Source organism: Phyllostomus discolor, chromosome 1, assembly GCF_004126475.2.
Source record: "Phyllostomus discolor isolate MPI-MPIP mPhyDis1 chromosome 1, mPhyDis1.pri.v3, whole genome shotgun sequence".
Classification (NCBI taxonomy): domain Eukaryota; kingdom Metazoa; phylum Chordata; class Mammalia; order Chiroptera; family Phyllostomidae; genus Phyllostomus; species Phyllostomus discolor.
In genome coordinates, this window is record NC_040903.2 from 148,684,535 (window position 1) to 148,708,574 (window position 24,040).

Genomic DNA, 24,040 nt, shown 5'->3' on the forward strand with positions numbered 1-24,040 from the left:
GGCTCAGTGGACTGAGTACCAGTCTGCGAAGCAAAAGGTTACAGGTTCCATTCCCAGTCAGGGCACATGCCTGGGCTGTGGGCCAGGTCCCCAGTAGGGGGCATGTGAAAGGGAACCACACATCGATGTTTCTCTTTCTCCCTCCCTTCCCCTGTCTAAAAAATAAATCAATGAAATCTTTTTTTTTTTTTTAAAAAAAGAATGCTCATTCTCATTAAGTTTTTTGTGAGGTCAGTCTTCTGTGGCATCTCAGAGAGTGGAGTATATCACATGTCCGGCTGAGACCACCAACCTCGTAGGCTGACACATCTTCATACTTCTTGGCTCAGGTGTGTGTGTCATCTGATTTTGGCAGGAGGCAGAAGTCAAGGTTTTCGAAGAGTGGTTAGGAGTGTGGATTTTGGAGTCTTACTGCCTGGATTCAAGTTCTAACTTTACCACTCACCAATGCTGTGAACCTGGGGAATCACTTTGTTTGGCTGTGCTTCCTACTAAATAGGAAAAGAATAATCTCAACCTCATAGTTATGTGTATCAATCAGTTAATATAGAACAGTGCTTGGCACATAGTAAACACCTAATAAATGTTAGATACCATTACCATTCTCCGCTCATTAGCTGTGCAACCTGGGCCAGTTATGTTCTCTTGGCCATGGTTGCTTCACTTTTAAAGTGAACCTAAAAATAACTTACCCACCTTGAGGTGCTAGAATCAAATCATCTCCTGAGACCCAAGACTTGTCTCACTTTCCATGATGTATTGGCATCGTGGTTATTGAGAGGATCCTGAGACTTTATAATTCTGCTCCATATTGTAGTGTAGAAGGGCCAAGAAGTCTTTCCAGTTTATGTCCCATGTTGCCCAAATCTCCTGAGGGTTCTTGAAATATATTCTGGAAATCAGTAATTAGGTATGTCTGAGAAAATGGAGCTTTCTCAGTTTGAGAAAGAAAACACCAAATATATGCATGTCTCCTCCCCTCACTGGTATATTATCACAGAAGACTGATCTTATGAATGAGCTGGTGTGATGATTCCTTCTTTCCTCAGGCTTGAAGAAGCGGAAGTCAGATTTTATCAATGCACATTTTCTCTAGACAGGAAGCTTGTTCTGAGAGTTAAGTGGCACCAATGAATATTCTGCATGTGTGGTTCCCTTTTTTGATCCTGTGTGCCATAGTTGGTAGTTCCAACATATTCTAGGATCAGCAGCCAACAGGAAAGTATCTATTTAGGCACAAGGTCAAACCAGGGATTAGGGAGTACTGTCTTCACTTTCTCATAGGGATTGATGGAATATATTATATTATGAACCCTTTTTTTGTACGAGGGGTCCTTTTGGATACATTGCTAGAAATGTGTTATTGCAATCAGAATTTCTCAGCATTAATATTTATTGGGAAACATGTTACAAGTTTTCAGTGTGGGACCCGCAGCTATTCTCTGCTACAGAGAAGGTAAGGCTGTCTTTTTGCTTGTGGCAACAACTTCTGTTTTGCTGAATAAATTGCCTTTTGTATTTAACATTGGGGTCAATCTTCTCACAGTAGTGCTCAAAGAGAGCCAGTGATTACTATTAAGCCCTGGTTACTATTAAATCCTAATAACTATTAAGCCCGTTTGACTTTCCTCACCCAGCACAGTGCCCAGGTGCTCACTGAATGCCTGCCAACTGGACAGGATTTGAAAGAGAAACACTGAGACCCTCAGGTACAACAGGAAGCTGTCCCAAGAGGCAACCAGACAGCTGGGAAACAGGACTGCAATTTTTCCACCACCTCAGTTGCCAGGTTCCCAGCATATAAACAGAGTACTGGGAACTACTTTGAGCTGATGCTGGGTGGCTGATTTGTCTGTCCCGTTTTTTGTTTTAGGCAAATTGGGTCTGTGATAGAGACCCAACTGATAGAGACCTTTCAGATATTTTGTCCCTTAGGGGAATGTGGCTCTTTAGGGACCTTTGATGAATTACCTTGCCTAACAAGGCAGGTTGTGTGTTACCTTGTACCATTGCCAGGTTACATTTAGTTGGTTAGATCACTGAAGCAGAGAGAGGTGCCCTTTGGCTTTCAGGATTCCTAAAAAAGCCAGGAAGTCAGAGCTGCTGAAGAAGCCCGAGGTTGGCAGGGAGCGTGCAGGGTAATCACTCCTGCTGGGCTGGGGCTGTTTACTCTGCCGCCCTAAGGCTGGTGGATACAGGCGTGGTGGGCGTGCTTGGCGAAGTACCTGTTTGCGTAGCACTGAGACATCAGGGCAGAGCTAAAACAGCAGTAATCTGAAACCAGTCCTGTTGGTTTTCCTTCTCTGGTCCCACAACTAAAATCTGCATTCCAGATGAAACCTGCAGGGAAGCGGAAGAAAGCACTTAAAAAAAAAAAATTCAAGGGCAGTAAGTTAGCTGCTTTTGCCTTCCAGGCATTTTGAGATCATCTATTTCTTTCTGTACTTTAATTTCTTTGCTTTGGGCTTTGTGAGTGTCTGTTGATCTGTGTGTTCTGCTAGTTTTTTTGTGGGTTTTTTTTTTTGGCCTGGATGACCCAGGCTTCTGACCGTAAGTTAGATGGCAAAGCAGGGCCCTTAAGAAGTATTTCAGTCATTTTCTGCTGATTCACTTTTGAATTTCCTGGGCTGCTCCGGGGGTGGTGGAGGGCTGTCAGGATCGGCTTGCCGGCTCAGCACTTCTGGAGCCTCACTTGCTCACCAATGAGAAAGTTGAAAGCAACTAGGAGAAAGACAGGCACTGGGGCGGAGCTGTGGTAAAGTCCTGGGCTGGGATGACTGGGACGGGCTGACTTTCCTTACGACAAAAAGCCTTTTGTCCACGGGAATAAATGCGGAAGTCCCAGAGGAGCAGCGTCTGGAGTCTGTGTGTAGTAAGGTGCGCAGCCTCGCTGCCTCGGGGCACAAAGCTCCTCGGACTTTTTGCAGCTGCCCTGGGCGCACCCTCGTCGCACAGACCGGAAGGAGAGCACCGTGGTGACTGACCTGAAGGAGACAGAGTGCTGGCTCTGCGGCCGGGGAGTCTGGCCGCCTGGCTCCTGTTGCTCTCTGTCCTGTAAGTGAAGAGCTGATGGAGTGGATACATTGAGAGCAGGGGAAGGTAACACAAGTCAGAACTTCCACTGAGGGCATTGCTCCGAGACATGGAGGACGGTGATAACTCTGTGAATGGCAGTGATGTCTCGGAACCAGACAAATCTGAAGCTGGACCTGACATGGCTCAGTCGATCCTGAGCAAGTTCTCCATGAAATCCCTGTTTGGGTTTACAAGTAAATTGGAACCTGTGAAGCCTGAAGAAGAAGTTGTGGTGCTGAAAGCATTCCACAGTGTAGTGGTGGATCCCTCCTCTCGGAGGGATGATGCCAGCCACGGCTCGGATCAGCAGGAGGCAGAGGCTCCGGGACCACCTGACCTCAGAAATGAAGGGGAGCCTGCGAGGGTGGAGACAGAGATGGAGTCAGAGGGAAGTCAGAGGAAAGCAGAGGCAGGGATTTCTCTCCCTGGTCAAGAGCTTCTTCCACTCACTGCTTTGAGCACAAGTAATGTCCTTGTGGTTCGTGGGATCCTCGTGAACACCACCAGTGATTCTGACACCACCAGTGATTCTGACTCTGATGATGGTGAGCAGGAGCCAGAAGAGGAAAGCAACACCAGTGGCCCAAAGTCCCCTGGTATTATTTTATCTAAGCCATCTGAGAAGCCCAAAGAAAAGCCAGGAGATTGTAGGGAAAATATTGCCACTAGGGAAAGGGATGACGCAGAGCTGGGTGCAGAAGATCCTCAAGGGACTCCCCCTGAGAAATGTGGCACGCCAGAACCTGGTGATGGTGGTCCTCAAACGGAGCACAGCCCCGACCAGGTACAAGCGGGAGAAGAAGGCTCCCAAGTTCTATCTGTGATAACGGACCAGAGCTTAAGTGCTGGTGTCACCGAGAACACCCCTCCTAAAAAAGAAGTCCCCGGAGAGAGGTCATTCCAGCTTCCAGCTTTTTTTAGTGGGCTTCGTGTGCTAAAAAAGGGGGCTCCAGCTGAAGGTGGGGAGACCATCACAGAAATTAAACCAAAGGATGGGGACTTGGCTTTGCTCAAATTGACCCAGCCTGTTCACAAGTCATTAGTACAGACAGTGCCACAGACAGTGAAGAAGACTGGGGAGAAAACAAGTGATCTGAAGGCCACACCCACTCTCCTGGAGCAGCTCTCCCAGCTACTCAGCATTGACATGCCCAGAGCAGAACTGAAGGCAGAAGACCCTGAGCCACCCCGGGCAGAAGAGATGGGCTGCAGTGCTGCCCAGGAGAGCCAGAGCAGCCCCGGGGAAGCCCCAACCCAGGGTGGAGAGGTCAAGCCAAAGCCACCAGAAACCGCCCTGGAGGCCTTTAAGGCCCTGTTCATCCGGCCCCCCAAAAAGGGGACCACAGCTGATACCTCTGAGCTTGAAGCTCTCAAGCGCAAGATGAGGCATGAGAAGGAGTCACTAAGAGCTGTGTTTGAACGGTCCAAGTCAAGACCGGCGGACGGCCCTTCAGATTCCAAAAGTGTATGTAGAATTGGGTTTTGCGTTTTGTCATAAAATGTGCTGCTGCTGTATTTCTTCTGAGGTTTCCTGTCAAAGCAAATCCCATCACCTATTGTTAATGACTGTCTTTTAGGTGAAAGATGATTATATTGAAGTTGCCCTTGTAAGGAGTATGGAGTGGGACAGAAGTGTTTTCTTTCTTCCTTATGTTTTTATGGATTGTTATAAGAGAGATATACGTAAATATGTGCTGACAGGAGAGGAGACCTATCAGTCCAAGTTTAAACATTAACAGTAAATGTTCTCACAAAAACTAAGCAGCATGAGGATGTGATGCATTCTGGAAACATAGCCCAGATTTCCTCACCACTTAATTATATACCTCGGTGAAAAGTATTTCTCCTTTGTACGTACGCCTACTATTTGGCGGATGGAATACTTGTTTGTGATGTAATTTAAATGTTCCCTGTTGGTTACAAGGCATTCTGATTGAGCACTGGATTTATAATGAGACCTGAATTTAAATTCTAATAATGCCGCTTACTGTTGGGGTGACCTTGATTATCTCTGAGCCTCAATCTCCTCAGGAAGAAAATACACAAATAACTCTCATTTTATATGGTGGTTGTGAAGCTTAAATGAAGTTCGTGTATGGTAACTATCTAACTAATAAAAGCTGTTATTCAAATTAATTCAGTAATTATAGAGACTACCTGTCCGGTAGATTTTAAAGGTTCCTAAGGACAAAAGAGTAGAATTTCTTGGTTTGTGTCAACTCAGAATACAATTATTCCCTTTTATATATTTAACCAGTTAAAATGCTAAAAATTTTAAAGCCTTTGAAAAATTATTTTGAATTGTAGTTAAAAGCTAAGCACAACACTTGCATAGTTCTAAAAATCAACTGATACAAATAGCTTGAATTCGAAAGCCATTTCACTATTATTATTTTAATAGGAAAGAAAACGAGAATTGAAATAGCAGTGTGGAGTGCTCAGAGAAGTGTCTTGGCCTACAGCTAATGTTCATGGAAAATGCACAAGTAGTCATTATACCATAAAGAATCCTGGACTTGTTTGGGATACGCTTGTAAACATACCTGTAAATGTACCTGATTGTAGTACATTTCTATCTGAATCTTCAGCTCAGAGTGTATTTGTGAGTTTTTAAATAGTTACATGATAAAAATCATCTATCAAGGTTTGTGTAATACTTGGCCTTGAGGGTTTTTTTATTGAAGTATAATCCACACACAACACTGTATTAGTGTCAGGTGTGTGGCATGATTCGACATTTGGATGTATTGCAAAATAATTACCACAGTAAGGCTCTTTACCTTCTATCCCTGTACAGAATTACAAATTTTTTTTTCTTGTGATGAGGACATTTAAAATTTACTTTATTAATAACTTTCAAACTGAAAAAAATATTATTGAACTATAGTTACCATGCTGTACATTAATTACACTCCTATGGCCTTGAGTTGTTTTTAATTTTCACTTCCACTGGTCACTTCGCATTTCTGGGAAAGGATCGTTGAGCACAATGCACAACTGGCCATTAATACTAATTTTTGTTAATTTTAGAGTGAGCATATTTGTTTTGGGGGAAAAATTGACTTTTGCCCTATTTCATGTAACTTCTTTTCTCTGCCCACTTTTTAAACAGCCTGACCACAGCCCCACTGAGCAGGACGACAGGACTCCTGGCAGACTCCAAGCTGTCTGGCCACCCCCAAAGACAAAGGACACAGAAGAAAAAGTGGGACTGAAGTACACTGAAGCAGGTAATGAGAAAACGGGCCAGGTATCCAGCATGGATCTGTTGCTGCTACGGCTTTTAGTTCTAATTCAGGAGACTCTCAAAATTAGTTTTTGTTTCATTATAAAGTGTAATACTGAAGGCTTTTCTTTTTGGTTGTGCCTTTAAAATGAACCCTTGCACACTTATCATTAAAGAATCTCTTCTAGATGAAAGGTGAATGCAGTGGAATGAATGAAGGGGGGCACGTGTGTAAAGTAGGAGACCCTTTGGGGAACTGATGGAGAAGGTAGATTGCAAATTCCTCAGGAAGCAGGTGGTTGGCCCTCTCTAATGTGTGAGCTGGCAGGGTTGCTGGAAGAGGCAGAGTAGGACTCTTCAGAGCTGTAATCTGATTTGTTGTTTGTCTTTGAGTAATGCTTTTGAGCTACAGGAACCTTGTGCAGAGTGAACATACAGATACCATATCAGTTACTCTTTTACCTTTGTCGGACAAAGCTTTATTTAATGCATGGCCATTTTTAAAGGAACCTAACTCTCTGGAAACCTTCCCAGGAGCTTTGCTTGAATATTTAAATGGCGTGGGAATGTAGATATTTTTACTCTGTTAAGTGAAAGGTTCACATGAAATTTTAAAAAGAAATGAAGAATGAAAGGATAGTATATCTTACTTGCATATATGTTTGTCTGTGTATGTCTGGAATGAAACTTCTGTTATCCTGCTATTTGGAGATTACCTGTATAGGCTTGCATTAGGTTGGCCAAAAAAATTAATTTAGTTTTCTTCTATATGATGTCTCTAGTAGTGCTTAGTTCTCTTTAATTTCATTTGAAATAATTTTGTTAGATTGTATTGTGACAGCTGTCATATCAGCATGAATTTTTAAAAAAACCATCAAAATTGGTGACTTCATCCAGCCATTTTAATACTGAAGATGGAAGGAAGTAGGCAACATTTTGGCATGTTATACTTAATTACTTCAAGAAAGGTAGAAGTACAACTGAAATGCAAAAAAAAAAGATTTGTGCAGTGTATGGAGAAGGTGATGTGACTGACTGAATGTGTCAAAAGTGATTTGCAAAGTTTCTTGATACTATTGACATTTTGGCCAAATAATTCTTTTGCTGTGGGGCTGTCTTATGCATTGGAAGATGTTTAGCAGCACCCCTGGCCTCTACCCACCAAATCAATAAACTTATTGGTGAAAATGAAAAATGTGTCTCTTCTTTTATGGAAAACAACTAAGTGGACTTTTTGGCCAACCCAGGGTTTTGCTGGTTGTCTTAGGTATGTATGCATATTAAGGTCAGTTTACCTGGTTATAGAAAAGTTCTTCTTCCATTTCTACTCCTGGATAGACATAAGTGGATTGAGGTTTTGTTGATTTAGTAATATATGGGTTTTCTGCAGTATCATAAAATTACTTCAGTGATTGAGAACACAAGTGAATCTCGAGTTGGCAGCCTGATTGTTTTTGGCCTCCATTTGCACAGTTGCACACGTCTGACTACCTCAAGATGTCAACTGCTTCATAGCATTTTTTTTCCTGCAGTGCTTGACTTATAGAATGAAAACTATCATATCCTTAGTGAATATGAATATAGCTGTTCCAGTCTTCTCACTTGTGTTTGAATTTCCAGAATTGGAATGCTTTTTATTGCAATATTGAACCACTTACCAAATAATTTTTCTCATTATCTGGCCCATTTTGAACATTAAAAGTGTTGAAGTTTGCTTTTAGTGAAAAACCAGAACCCTATGAGTTCTCGTATTGGTGATCTTAGTTTCATCCGTACTAGTATATCTGGGCAATCTTCCTTGTAACTTGCTGCATAGAGAAAGATATACATGGCAGTAATATTTTGGGCACGTTTATACTTCTAGTCATCACTTCTGTCCTCTTCCATTTCCAGAAGCTCAGAGGAGCACTGTAATTTACCTCATCTGTGGCTTTCTCATTTGTTTGTTTGTTTTTTCTTTAATATAATGAAATGTGTTCTCAGAGATCTCTAAGGTTTGGGGTGAGATGGGGAAATGGGAGAGGAAGAGGAGAATAATGATAATTCTAGGTGGGCTCTGATGGCAGCGTGTGGCAGAGAGAGTGGCAGGCCGATCCCTGGCCAGTCCTCATCTAGTCATCTAGGTTCCTGGCCAGTTCCCATGAGTGGCAGTACTATGGCTTAATTACTGTGCTCCTATGTCTGGTGCTCAGTTTCTTCAGAGCCTTGTTGGTGTTCATTACTCTGTGGATACACTTTGGCTTTGGTGGGGCGGGGGAGGGGGTATCAAAGAAGAGTAAGATACCTTATGCCTAAGGAAACTTGTTTTTTGGCCCATTACTCAATGCTACCATATCCTACTAGTGTTGTCATTTATTGCAAATCTTGAGGACATTAACATTTTCCTTGTTTTTGTCTTAAACTCTGTTGTTGAGAAAACTGGAAACTTAGAAGCATTTGGTTTATAACAGCACGTTCTGTGATATTTTTACTGGTTTTCCTGCCTTAGGGAAGCACACAAAATTTGCCACTCTGTAGGAATCACAGAGACAGAAAAATTCAATACAAAATATTTCAAGGTATTTGAAGTCTTATGCTTTTATACCTTCAGTGCTTTTATCTTTCTCAGGGTGTATTATTCATTAAATTAGTGGAATAGGAGGTGAAGACTCTAGCATTCATATTTCAGTTGTGCAATAGCAATTCTGAGCTGTTGACATCTAAGCCTACTTCTTGGCAGAGATGGAAAAGAGATGGTGTTTTTCTTCGTGAGTGTCACACTGTCCTTATGCTGCCCTAGGCCACTTCGGACTTGCTGCTGCTTGGATTTCCCTCTATTCAGAGTTTATCATTCAATGATCTTTTTTCCTCAGGGCTTAAGATATCACCTAATACTATAAACTCACCTTTGTTCAGGATAAAAAGAAAAGAGCTGATATCAGAGAAGCTATCCCCTTAAGCTACTGCTTCTTGAATCCTCAGCCAGATGAGGGTAGGTAGCCACTGTTGCTGGTGCCATTGCCAAGGATGCTCTCTTTTGCCATTTCCAAAGCCATCAGCATCATCTGTAGCTGCTGACACTGTGACTACCTTGGCAGCTAAAGCCTTTGGCTCCCACTAAAGCCTCTGATGCCACTGCGATGACACCGTGCCCACCATCCAGGGAGGTTCTGCTGCCAATCTCTGAGCTCTTGGAGCCTTGTTGATGTGCCAATTGAGAGAAGCACCAGAACCTGCCAGAGCTGTCAGTCAGGGACTGTCACAGGTGCTGGGGTTCACCTCCACTATTCAAAAAGGCCCTGGTGTGAACTCACTGCTGTGCCTGGATGTCTGTGCTCATATGAGTGAGAACCACTTACTCCTGTCTCTTGTGCTCTGCTTTCTTACATTATTACCAGTGCAAGTCTGCCTTGTGTTTGGAATGCCTTACTGCACTTTTGAGTGAAAAGAGAATCCACCCCTCACCTTTTCCTTGGAATTGCACTAGAGACCATCTGGGTGACAGACCCCATGATCTTCTCAGAATTGTCTTTTCCCCTCTGAGTACAGGAGCTTGCTGTTGAAACAAGCTTATGGATGGTCTTGCTTTTGCAGAAGAAAATTTTTAGTGGACTCCTCACACCCTTAAATGGTTAATCAATACATGTGAGTCCTTGCCACTTTCCTGTAGAGCAGACCAGAAATACCTGGGTGCCGTGAACTGGATTAGTTTGTGAAGCTCAGGGCTAAGAAAAACCCATTCACAACAAAGTGAAAAGGTGTTCTGTGAACAGTACAAGAGCAAAATGTCTACCTTTAAATTGATGGCAAAAGCAGTTTGTCTCATGAGAAATAGATAGTCAGTGTTCTATCCCTCTTCTAATACACTGTCCTGTAGGTACTGAGTTTATATAAGGGGTAATAACTTACTCTTTAAAGTCTTTAAAACAAAAAGCTAGAAAGTGTTGGTATCAGAGAATCATTGAATCGCAGAGTTAACATAGGGTTAAACTTTTCATCTCAAACTTGAGTGAAAAATATTTCTAAACCACCTTGGGTCACGTTTTTCCTTTTGTGAAGTATAAATGCACTTAGCCTTATTTTCCTTTAATTGCAGATATTACTGTATCAGACAGGGTCCTGTTAGGGATCAGGTAACATTCAAACTGGGTGATTTGACTGAGAGTTTATTAGAGACTGTTTACAAAGGTGTGGGCAGGGTTTAGGAAAAGCAGTAGGAATGAAGCAGTAGTCCGGGATTGGTAATGGCGAGAGGTTTTTACAGTGCTATTCCCACAGGGGCGAGGGTCAGAGAAGCTATTGGGAGACTCAGAACTTCAGAGGGAGGCTGAGTCATATGGAAAGCACGGCCTACCAGGAGCCCAGCAGGAGCAGGGGCCTTCAGTGGAGGGCTGCAGTGACCTCCTGGGATGGACTGGGGTGGAGGTGTATAGGTACCCTGACCCTATTCTGTTCTGTGGTCAGTGGTCTCTCACCATCCCACCATTCGCTCCATTGGCCAAACCCAAGGAGAAGTCAGAGGACTGGAAGCCACTTTATGCCATGCTTCAAGCTAGAAAAGGTAGGCCAGAATAGGGTGCTTAAACTGGGAGAGTAGATCTCAAAAGTCAGATAGAAGATACCCAGCACAGGTACACAGCCAACAGACTCCAGGTGACAGAAGGTTCTCGCACCCCTCAGCCTGCATGGAAAAGGATTGGCAGCTCATTACCCCTCACCACACAGGGCTCTATACAATGGCATGAAGAAAGACTCCTGTTTTTTTGCCATCCTGTGGGAGCATTGTGTTTTCTATTCCAGTCAGTTCATAGAAAATCTAATGGCTCTCATTCAGAGACTTGCTCTGTGGATATGCACTTCTTAATGTAGAGGCTTTGTTTGCTGATGCAGCAAATCTGCCATAAGTTTTTAATGTTTTTTTGTATATAGCAAAATAAAACAATATTTTGAAAATATCACAAAGCAAAAGAAACTTTCTGTGATTGTGTTCCATAGAGAAACCATTGCCAACATTTTGCATTATGATAGACCAACGTAAATGTAAGATTTAAAATTTTATTTGATCACACTATGCAGACTTTTTTTATTTGAAAACTTGACTATTTTTAATGACTTTTGCTACATTGTAACAATGATTATAATTTTTTCCAGTTAATATAAGTAGCATGATAATGGAAATAATAAAGCTATAAATACTTTTGTGAATGTTTTTATTTTTAACTATGTTAGGATAAATTTAGTGGAATTGTTAAATATAAGGGTATATGCCTTTTTAAGTTTTTGTTGCATGACAATTAAGTGCCAAACTTGTTTTTTCATACTGAATATCTTTAGACAAAGTTCAGCATTTTAGAACACTGAAATATTTTTTCCTCTTTATCATTTGCTTTTAATTTTATTTGCAATTTCTGGGGCATATAAGTTTTACACATTTATGTAGTCATATCATTTTGTTTAACTTTTCTTTTGGCTTAAGAAAGACTTCTTGTGTTCAGAAATCACCTATGTCTTCAAATTTCTTAAATGATTTCTTTCTACCTCTTCCTTTCTCCTTTCCTTCCTTCCACTTCCTATCAAAAATTAATTTTGGTGCATAGCCTTAGGTAGGGATCTAAGACAACTTTTTTCCTAAGTTAATTTTACAACAGGCTTCTGGAATAATTAATTCTCTGTGTGCTAAATTTGGGGCTGTTTCAGGCTTTCTGTTCTCTCTGACATGTTGGCGCCTTTTTTGCAGCATGATGATGCATCTCAGAATCTGTCCAAGTTATCATGCATCCTTTCTGAAAATGTTTTGGCCTTTCTCATACTTATTTTTGGAGAACATTTTAGTTTATTTGGTTAAGTTTCAAAAATATCCCTTGGGATTTTTATTGGAGTTACATTAATTTTTAAATTAATGTGAGGGGAGGTATGAAAATTGAGATCTTTAAAATGCTTAATATTTCCACCTACAAACATAGCTTATTAAACTATTCAAATTTTCTTTTATGATTTTCAGTGAAATGTATATATCTTTACTTTTAAATAAATCTATTTTCAAACATGCTATTTTAAAAAATTAAATACAGTTAATGAAGTTATATCTTGTGATTTATTTTCTTGAAAGTCAAATGCATTCTTAAGAATATTGTGACTCAGGAAAGCCAGCTCTGGCTAGTGATTCTTAATATTCTGTTACAACTTTAAAAACCAAATGATGATAGAAAGCTATGGAAGAAGACGCTGTGGTTAATTTAGCATATATTTCAGACCCTCTACCCCCTAATGAAGTTAATGTTTGTGAAATTAAAATGGTACCATTTGAGGAACTGGCAGTGACTTAATTACCCATGAAATGAGGGAGGAAAAAGTACAATGAAAAGCACTCATGTTTTCTGAAACAAGATGAACTGTGCACATTTGGTTTCTCTTCCAGTGTGTACCTGGGAAAGCTCTTCTCTCCACTCTCTGCACCTAGGTGCAGGCCTGGAGCCAAGGTATGTATGGCAGGTAGACTGCCCTTCTGAGAGTGACACCATGGGAAAGGGGACCTAGCAGGGGCATCATGGTCATTGGAGGGAGCAAGCTGTCAATGCATGTGGCATCTCCTAGGGCCTACTCACACCACCCAGAACCTAGGAGCAGCTCAGGAACATCCTTATTTAGAGTGTTTTGGGATCAGGTAGAGAAATAACTCATCCCTCAACTTAGCAGAGATCTGCCTACTTTCTGGTTTGTTTCTAATTTGGGTTCCTTGGTTATAAAGTGATACAGCTATTGGCCACCCTTCCTAGTGAGTCAGACATCCTTGCCTCACCAGCCAGGAAGAGCTATAAATATTTTGAAATATTCTACTGGCCTCCTATACTTTAAAAATTTTCTCCATCCCTAGCTAACAGGCTGCATTAGCTATGAATGGATTTTCCTTTAATGTCTTGTGGCTAGACAGATTATCCTAAGTGTCTTCTTTCTCAGTCTGGGCAATGGGTTTGTGCATTGTGTGTTTACAGCCTTTGTGATATGTCACCCTCACTTGCATGGAGTGATAATGATAGCGCACACACTAGAAGCTGTACAGACTAAAGACCAGGTAACGCTTGCATTTTTGTGGCTGTAGAAAGAGGGTGTACCGGCAAACAAAGGGGGAAGTGAATGTGTTGGGCTTCCACTTACTGTGTAGCTGGGAGTCATGGGGAGGAGATTGACTTCCTCAACACAGATGGGAGCTAAAGCTTGATTGGAAGCAGGCTTTGGAAGGAACCAAAATATGGACTGGCAACTCAGGAATCACATGTTGTAGAAAACATTAGTAGAAGTCTTTGGCTCAGGGGAGTAGAAGCAAGAGATTAATATGGTACAGTTCCAGATTTCATAATTAAAAAAAAATTAGAGCCCCAAACGTCTTAGGAATCATTTAGTTCATCCTATTTATTTTACAGATGAGGGCCAGAGAGGTTATTACTTACTGAATGATACATATAATTAATCGAAGAGCTGAAATTATCATTTGAAGAGAAGACAACAGTTCCAAGTTGGGAGCAGTTGGAAAATGATGGACTTTTTTAAGCCACTACACTGACATTTAAAGATCTCTCAAAGACAGCACATAGGAATGGTAGTATTTAAGAATTACGTTAGTTATTTAAAAAATGGGAGCTGGGTGAGTCAATCTGAATAATAAGTGAGATGGTATGAGTCTACACTGGCCCCCCAAGACATGTCCTCAGAGATTAAGTAGATCATTTCATGCTGGCTCATAAAATTAAAAGAAGAGTTTTGATGGTATTTTAAATGCTATCAAGGCTCACTTAAGCAAATAAAAATGCATCTGGTTTGCACATTATGGATGTGGAATAGCTGGTCTTAGTGTATGTCATTATTCTATGTCAGTAGATAATAGGAAACAGTTTTCCAAAGTGATCTATCAGTTTATGTTCCCACCACCAGCACATCACAGTTCCAGTTGTTCTGCATCTTTGTCAACATTCAGTGTGCTTGGTCTTTCTAATTCAAGCCATTCTGGTTTTAATGGTGTTTTCCTGATCAAACCCTTTTTCACACATTTATTGGAAGTGGGATATCCTCTTTTGAGAAGAGCCTGTTCAAGTCACTTGTCCAATTTTAATAGGTTGTCTATTTTTATTTGGAAGGGAAATTCTTCTATGCTCTATATAAACTCCTTGGTTAATTGAGTTGGAAGTATTTTCTCCCACTCTGTGGGTTGTCTTTTCTCTTAATGGTGCCTTTTGATGAACAGAAATTCTCACTTTTACTGTAATCAATCTTGACCTTATGGTTAGGGCATTTTGAGCCTTTTTCAACTAATCTTTTCCCAACTAAGTCATGAAAATATTCTCTTAAATTATATTAAAAAGGCATTGGTGCTCTTCATTTGCATATAGACCTACAATGTTCTGGGCATTAGTTATTGTGTATGAGTTGAGGTGACATCATTTGTTTTCTCCATATCAGAATATCCTAGAATTATTTACTATAAAACCCAAGTTCCCTCCTGTGAAACTGTCTATTGTATTCCATGGTTTTCTAGGCTTATCTAATCTTGTAAGATTTTAACTCTGTTAATAACTATAACTCCATGGTAAAAAATCTACCCGAGTGTCCTCTTACCTTGGTTATTCTCAGCTCTTTGTATTTCTACATAATTTTAGAATTCCTTTTTATCGATTTTGATATTGTTATTTTTATTGCATCAATAACTTTAATTACTGAATTTTTAATTACATGAACATAGTGTATGTTTCCATAAATAAAATACTTATTTGAATGTAGTCTTTTCTCATTTTCTTAGTGTTGTATAATTTTCTTTGTACAGGTTTTACACAATTTCCTTTAAATTTAAATTTTTAAGTATTCTATGGTTTTTGATGCAATTGCGCATGTTTTTTAAAGTTCTATTTTCTGACTATTTTGTTAAATAGAAAAATTAGTCTCTCTCTCTGATATTGACCTTGTATTCAACTTTGGATCTTGCAAACTAGGTACCACACAGTTTTTGGGTTTCTTTTCTTTTCTTTTTTTTTTTAATAAGGAGCTCTTTCCATGTCAATACATACAGAACATTCTCATTCTATCTCATTTTCTAAATGGCTGCATAGTGGTCAATAAAATAGTAACTGTATCTTGATCTATCCCTTGATGGATTTTTTAATCACTTAGAATCTTTTACTGTTGCAAACAATGCTTTGATTAAATCATTGCACATCTATTTTGTTCATACTTGTAAATACTTTGATAGGATAGAAGCAGAACTGTGTTACAGTCCTTGCAGATTTTAACCACTGGTAGATACTGCACAATTGCCCTCTCAAAATATTGAACCAATTAATTCTAAACTAAAATAAAAATGTCCATTACTTACATTTCACCAATATTCATTTAATTTATGCCAGTCTAATGGTTAACAATTTCATACACTTGCTTAAATTTGTATTTCTCTGATACTGGCATAGTTGGCAATTTTGTTCATTTTATCTTCTTTTGTGACTTGCTTGCTGGTGTTCTTTGCATTTTTGTAAATGGAGTCATTAGTCTTTATTCTTGTTGATTTGAATACGCTTTTTATATATTAAGGAAATTACTCTTCTGTTGTATATATTATAATCTTAGACTCCAGCTTGCTATGTCTTTTACCTCCTGCTGTCTTTCATTATATGGAAATTTTGTATTTTATGTAGTCATATCTTTTCTGGATTTGTTGTTGGTTTAAGGAAGTCTTTCCTAACCTAAATTTTAACAATATGTATATTTTAGCTAAAACACACACATACATGTTTATATTCTTTTTCAACCTAGAATTTGTTTTTGTGTGTGTGTATTAAGGGTGGCAGTGTTCTATAATGATTAGGGAGCTTGCCTATGGAATCTACTAGTCTTCAGCAGTTACTGAAGACAAGTCCACCGTTATTGGGCAAGTTACTGGGCAAGCTAATCACCTATTTATGCCTTATGTCCCTTATTTGCTTTTTGTTTTGAAAAATAAGGAAACTCTTTGTTTTCAGTATTCAATGAAATAATGCATTTAGAGATCTTAGTACAGTGCCCAGCACATTGTAAAATCAAAATAATATAAACTGCTATTAGTTTGTTTTCCCCAGAGAACTACTTGTCCCAAATCTATTTAATAAATATAGATCATTCTTACTCTTCAGATATGGAGTGCCAACTGTTATGTATAAAATGCCTTTCTATGTGCTGATCTGTTTCTAGATCCTTCAGTATCTTTGTTGAGGTGTTCAGCTAGACCTAGTGGTAATTACATGTCTTTGCAATTAATGTCATTTTAAAGTTATTCAAATATCTGGTCATTGAAATCATTTCAATTCTTTTTTTTTTCTTTTAAATGTTGCTTTGGTCGCTGTGCACATAAACTCTTATACATGAACTTGAAAGTTAGTTTCTCAAGATCTGATCCCATTAGAATTATATTAAATTGTAGATCAACATGAAGGAGCTGCTAATATAGAATCTTCCCATCCAGCAGCATAAGTTATTTCTCTACTATTCAGGATTTCTTTTACGCTCTTCTATAGAGCTGTACAGTTTTCTTACACACTTAAATTAATTTCTGTGTATTTTATTATAAATGGGATTCATTTCCTATTTTAATTGGTTTAATGGTTTTTAATTGGCCTTATTGGTATAACAAAGTGATTGATTTTCATGTTTCTAATTCTGACTTTATACTCATTAGTTCTACTAGTTTTTCAGTTGAGAGCTTTGGATTTTGGGGGGGAGTAGATAGATCATAACAATTCCTGTTTTTTTTTTAATTGTAGTAAAATTTACATAACAAAAATTTGCCAACTTAACTATTAAAATTTTTTAAAGATTTTATTTATTTACTTTTAGAGAGAAGGAAAGGTAAAGAAAAAGAGAGAAACAGCAACACGCTGAGAAACACATCAATTGGCCCGCTGTTGCACACCCCCAACCTGGGTACCTGGTCCACAATCCAGGCATGTGTCCCCACCGAGAATCGAACCGGTGATCTTTTAGTTTGCAGGCTGATGCTCAACCCACTGAGCCACACCAGCCATGGCACAATTAAAATTCTTATCACTTCACTCAAAAGCATGTATTAACATGTTGTATATGTTGTACATAATGGTTTACATAATAGATGAATAGGTGGTAGCTATTTTTTAGTACAGTCTAGTACTGTTAAGTGTATTCTGTTGTACAGTGTCCAGAACTTTTTGTTCTTGTAAAACTGAAAGTATACCTGTGGAGGACAGACTATTCCATGGGGTGACTTCTCAGGACTGACCAGCTAGATCCTGGCCAGAACAGAGACTGCTTCCTGTAAATCCTCTCAGAGACTGCCTGCATGACCCTCCCTTCTGCCTCAGGCATGCTGGTTTCTAGACAGGCCCTTGCCCTTCCAGGGGCAAGCATGTAAGGTCCATCCTTCCCAGTTCTATAGAATTGGTTAGCACCTGCTATACAGCATGGGAGATAGCCATGTAGTCTTGTCTCTCAAGATGTGCCTGGGAGGTAAATTCCCTTAATAAACTCTCGACAGAATGATGTTGTCAGCTTCTTTTTTTTTTTTTTTTTTGATGTTGTCAGCTTCTTGCTGTGGTCTCTTAGCCTGGGAAGTTACACAAACGATACCCATGAAACAACTCCCCACTTCTTCCCTTCCCCCAGACTCTGGCAACTACCATTCTATTAAATACTTTCTGTTTCTTTGCATTTGGCTACTTTAGGTACCACATATCCTTTAGGTCCCCCTTTACCTGTGGGAGATATGTTTCAAGACCCTCAGTGGATGCCTGAACTTGGGGCTGGTGCTGAACTGTATATATGCTATGGTTTTTCTTATACTTATGTATCTGTGATACAGTTTATTATAAATTAGGCACAGTAAGAGATTAACAATAGCTAATAATAAAATAGAACAATTACAACAATATGCTTTAGTAAAAAGGTTTTGAGGGACTTTGGGGCCATTGTTAAGTAGAATAAGGGTTACTCAAACACAGGTGCTGTGATACTGTATCAGGTGAATGTGCTGGATGAAGGAATGATTCACGCCCTGGAGGGGATGGAGCTGGCTGCCATGACATTTCATCACACTGCTCAGAACGGCATGCAATTTAGAAGTTACGAATTGTTTATTTCTGGAGTTTTTTATTTTATGTTTTCAGACCTTGGTTGACCATGGGTAACTGAAACCATGGAAAGCAAAACCGTGGGTAAGGGTCCACCACTGTAAGTGGAATTGTACAGTATTTGACTGGCTCATTTCACCCAGCATAATATCCTCAAGACTTATTCGTGTGTCAGTCTCCTTTATAAGGCTGAATACTATTCAGTTGTACATATATATTTATTTATCTGTTCAAGTGTCAGTGCACACTTTGGTTGCTTCCACTTTTTGATTATTATGAATGATGCAGCTATGAACATAGGTTTACAAATATGTACACCATGAGACCCTGCTTTTAAGTGGGGTGGGTAGATCTTATGGTAACTCTATTTTTTATTTTTAATTTTTGAGGAAACTCCATGCTGTTTTCCATAATGTCTGTGCCATTTTATATTCTCACTGCACACAGGTTCCAATTCCTCCACACCCTTGCCACCACTTGTTATTTTCTGGTGTTTTTCTTTTTGCTGGTTTGCTTGATAGTAGTATTTCATTGTGCTTTTGACTTTCATTTCCCTACTGATGAGTGATGTTGAGCATCTTTTCATGTGCTTATTGGCCACTTGTGTGTCTTCTTTGGAGTTATGTTTTGTGTATTCACATCCTTTGCCCATTTTTGATCAGGTTTTTAACATTAGAAAATAAAACACAAATTGTTACCTATCTTTTTACTAATCCTTTTCTACTGCCCAGGACCTCTAAAACAAAGCTGGAAAAGTAGTGAATCATAGACATTCTTGTGTTATTTTTTATTTTATAGGCTTCCTTCTAATGTTTTTCAGTTAAGCATGTTGGTCAGAGATTTTTGATCCGTAACCTTTTATCAACTTAATGAACATTTTTATACACCAGGGTTACTAAGTGTTGGCATCACAAAGAATGATTTGAATGTAATGTAGTGGGGGTGTATTTATTAAAATGACTGTGTGATTCATGTGGTTTTCTTTGACCTGATTATCTAGTGATTATATTTGAGATTTATTAGTGTAGAACCATCTCTTCATTTTTGAGATAATCCTATTTTGTCATGATAAAATGCTAGATTTGATTTACTAACTTTTCTGGTCAGTTTAAATAAGAAAAAGTCTTAGCCAAAAAGAATGAATTTGGTGAAAACTAAAGGAAATTATGGAGACATCTTCTATACTTTAAGTAGCAACATAGGCCATGACTGCACAGTAGAGCACTAGATTTGTTACAATAGGAAAAACAGCCAAATGGTTTTCAGATCTGCCCTGTGTTACTGTGTTTATTTTTCCCTGAATGTTAAGACCCCTTCAGTATACCACCAACCAAGATGAGTAGAAGTGAACTTTGGGGAAGAACAGCGGCTATTGTGTGCTGAGCTGCATGGCAGGGCTAGGTTGGACTCCTAGGGAATTTCCCTTGACTTAGAACACACATTCTACCTTGTTTTGTAATCTTAGAAGTGGCAGTAAGTAGCCATGACATCAGAGTTACTGATGCTCCTAGATCATATCTAACTCTTATTTAGTGATATCTAACACATTATTAGTGTCTAATTTATTGATATTATTATTCTATTATTACAAATAATATAATAATATATTTGTCTATTCCATTAACAAATATTTACTGAGCATCTGTATTGTGTGATAGGTGTTTGGAATACAAAGGTAAATAAGATCCTTGCACTCAAGTAGCTCATGGTTCTGTTTGGGTTTTTGTTGTTGTTGTTTTTGTTGTGGGGGGTGAAGGTAGGTGGTAGAGAGTAGGAAGGTGGTAGAGAGTAGGGTGGGAGAGAGGTAAACAATATGCTTGTAAGTGCAATAACACATTCTAATGCTCTTATTGAAGAATGTGTGGCTTGCAGTAGAACACAAAGGGGAGTCCAGTCAGTTCTGTCGAGAGGAAACAGGACAGGCCTCCGGAGCAGGCTTGGGAAACAGTAGACTGGGTAACTCAGGTGGAAGAAAGGTAGACCAAACATGCAGAGTAAAGACAGTATGGCTTGTGTGAAGAATTGCAAGTAGTGTATTATGATTGATAAGGGACAAGGGAAATGGTATGCAAGGGCTGTTAATGCCTGTTGGCTTGGAGAAGGGCACTCTTTGGGGGAGAGAAATTACATGGCCTGCTGTGATGAGGACCATGGGGTACAGACAGTGCTAGGAAGCCACTGGAAGGTTTTAGGCCAGGGAATAATGGGACCACATATGGATTTTGTAAGACTGCTAAAGAGGTAGGGAGGATGATTACAGATCTGGGAGTGAGGCGAGTGGCTTCTTGGGGAAGTAGGAAGACCAGTTTGGAGTTCCTGTAGTGGTCCAGAGGGTAGATTATAGGGACAATCAAGGATCTATTTTCTTGTGAACAAATACACTGAAAAATCTTTTTTTTTTAAAGATTTTATTTATTTATTTTTAGAGAGGGAAGGGAGGGAGGGAGGGAGAAAGAGAGAGAGAAACATCAATGTGTGGTTGCTGGGGGTCATGGCCTGCAACGCAGGAACGTACCCTGGTTGGGAATCAAACCTGGGACACTTTGGTTCCCAGCCTGTGCTCAATCCACTGAGCTATGCCAGCCAGGGCTGAAAAATCTTTATTCATGATACTGAAATTAGAGTTAATGAAAATCAGTAGATATTTGGTTTTCATTTTAGGTGTGGCTTATACCTCTTGCTAAACCTATTGCCAGGTCTATTAGAAGAATAAAATAAGATAATTCAAATTTAAACTCATTTCTTTGTTTAACCTGGAATGAATGTAGGACTTAATAGTGATATATATTAGTCTTCATTATGTTTATGGATTACCTGATTTGTGGATGAGATGTACGTTCAGCTGTCGGTCAATTTGTCTGAAATGAACTCACATAGAACCAGTTGTCTAACAGCAGTTTACCAAAGTTAATATTATCAACACCATGTTGCTATTAATTGTCACGTTTGCGACAGTCGAACAAAAAACCACCTGTAGCCGTTCCACCAGGGTCTCTCTCTGATGAGCCACATGCTTTCTAAGGATATCAGCTGCTCCTTTCTAGCCACAACATCTATATCGTTTTTTTTTCAAACAGGGCAAACCTTTTACCTCTGCCTTGTTATCTTTTTTTTTAAAGATTTATTTATTTATATTTATTTTTAGAGAGGGAAGGGAGGGAGAAAGAGAGAGAGAGAGAAACATCAATGTGCGGTTGCTGGGGGCCGTGGCCTGCAACCCAGGCATGTGCCCTGACTGGGAATCAAACCTGCAACACTTTGGTTCGCAGCCCGCGCTCAATCCACTGAGCTATGCCAGCCAGGGCTGCCTTGTTATCTTGCAAGTCCTGCCCAACCTCCTCTCAGTTCTAGTGTTGCTTCTTTCATAAAGCCTTTGACTGTCTCATCCTCTCATGAGCTTTTCTGAATTTCTTGGCCACCAGATATTACCTAGGACAGATCTTTTATTGTTGAATTTTTATTTAAATAAAATGTGTTGTCTGTTGGTTTTATCACCCAGATTTAGTTCAGTGGGGGGAAAATAATTTCAGGAGTCTGTTACAATTCAGGTATCTAGAGTGGGGTCCACGAATATGCCGTTTTAACAAGATATGAGGGCATTTTGGATATGGTGCTAAGTCAGCAGTCTTCAAACTTGGGGGCACAGAAGGACCCTTCAGGGGGTACAGTGGAGGCAAGAATAATTTTTAGCAAATTACTTTTCAGATCCTCCTCTTCTATTAGTGCTTTGAATTTAAATGGACTGTTCACCCAGTTTATAAAGGAAAGGCGTAAGACTCACCCATTCCAAATTTTTCTATGCATTTTTTGGGTGTGAAAACATCCAGGGTGTCAAAGAAAGGATAATTCTAAGTAACGGTATCTGGGAAGCCTTCTTTATCAGAGCACCAAAAAAAAATCTGTCTCATCCTTTCCAATAAGAGAAATATTTCTGGTTAAATTTTAATGCTTAATAATCATCACATTTTAATTTATTTTAATATGTTGTTTCCAAAGGCTAGGAACTAAAGAAAATAATGACAGTTCAGTCCAGAAGTAAACCTAAAATTAAATTCTTGTGATCATGGGAAATTTTTAAAAATCAAATTATTTTTATATTTGTATTTCATGGAAATTATGAGAAGACGGTAAATAATAATAGGCATCCTAGCATAAAACTCTACTTTTGGATGAATTCTTTGAAAAATGAAATTGAAATGTTTTAAGATGGAAAAGAAGTATGGGAAATTTCTGAACATTAAAGCAGAGTTTATTCACAGGCTTTTTAAAGATACTGCTGAGCTGCAAATCATGGTGTTCATAGATTTCATTAATTACTTTTGAAAGAATGTCAAAATTGACTAACATTGGGTGGAAGAAGGGAGGAAAGGGAGAAAGGAAGAAGAAGAAATGTGTACAAACATTGAATCATTATTTGTAAAAAAAATCCCTAAATATCTACAAAAAGGGACTACTTATGGCATATTCATGCAGTAAAATAGTATTCAGCTATAAACTCAAAAAGCAATTCCTTATATAGTGGTATGAAAATATTGACAAGGTGATCATATGTGTTTATGTGTATACAGGTACACATTTAAAAACTTCTCTGGGTTGATACACAAGAAGCTGCCAGCGTGGCCTCTGAGGGGAAGAACTGGGGAGTGGCAGCAGAGAGGGGAGAGCAGCATTTTTAATGTTTACCCTTTGTTATCTTTTGAATTTTAACCATTGCGGTATTACTTTTTAAAAAATAAATTTAAATTTAAAGTGAAGTGTAAAAAACATAATACAAGTGTAATGGTTTTGTTTTGTATCGGTATTCATAAATTCCCCAGAGTTTGTTCTTTGAAACTACTTAAGCTGGTAATAAGAAACTTTATATGTCAATTTTAAAATGTGTGATGCATGTATTATTTTTTAGACAAGTTTTAGTGGGTGTGTGAACAAAAGGGTTTGAAGAACACTGTTCTAGTTACTCTTCAAACATACTGCATCTGAGTCACCTGTGATCGTGTTAAAGATGTAAATTACTGTGTCTCAGCAGGAATGATAATGCGCGTGATAATAGCTGACATTCATTTAGTTCTGTGCCCCAGAGCAAGTGAAAGTGACAGGTTTATTTCTACCCAGCGTGCCAACTCTGTCTTTCCCGAGGGCATGGCAAAGCTCCCTTCCTTGTGGCTTGCTGCCTGGTTTTTGGTGCCTAGAACTGGAGCATGAGGTTACAAAGGACACAGCCAGTTCCCTCAGCAGGAGCCTGCTCAGGCACTTGCTTCCCTCCCTTCCTTCCCCTGTGCCCGTGGGTGGAGTCAGCCTGTCTTAATAGGGTCTTTAGAGAAGACACTGGGCTTCCATACTCTCCACTTCAACCCTTCACACCCTCTTTGCCCTCCTCACTCAAACCCAGATCAGCTGTGGGGAGCGTCAGGAAGAGTGTCAGAAAGTCCAGGTCTCTACCAGGAACAAAGAGATTCTGTCCTGCTGCACTGTACCTGGAAAACCGACCGGCTTCTGTGTCTGGGGCCTGAACTGATCTTCCAGGACAGTGAGAGACTGGTTCTATGTCAGCAAGACAGGAGTGCGGCTTCTGCCTTACTTTATTTCTTAATTTTATTAAGGATCAGAAATAAGTCTTTTACTGCAGAGTTCAAAGTCATTTAAA

General features: G+C 39.4%; 1 protein-coding gene across 1 annotated transcript in view; it reads left to right on the forward strand.

Annotated features, from left to right (window-relative positions):
• Positions 1-2,094: 2,094 nt before the first annotated feature.
• Positions 2,095-24,040, forward strand: part of FMN1 (formin 1) — a 236,738-nt gene continuing 214,792 nt past the window's right edge. The window contains exons 1-2 of the mRNA XM_036017210.1: positions 2,095-4,540; positions 6,188-6,305. Coding sequence (XP_035873103.1) covers positions 3,143-4,540; positions 6,188-6,305 — 1,516 coding nt within the window. The 5' untranslated portion in view covers positions 2,095-3,142. The remainder of the gene's footprint in view (positions 4,541-6,187; positions 6,306-24,040) is intronic.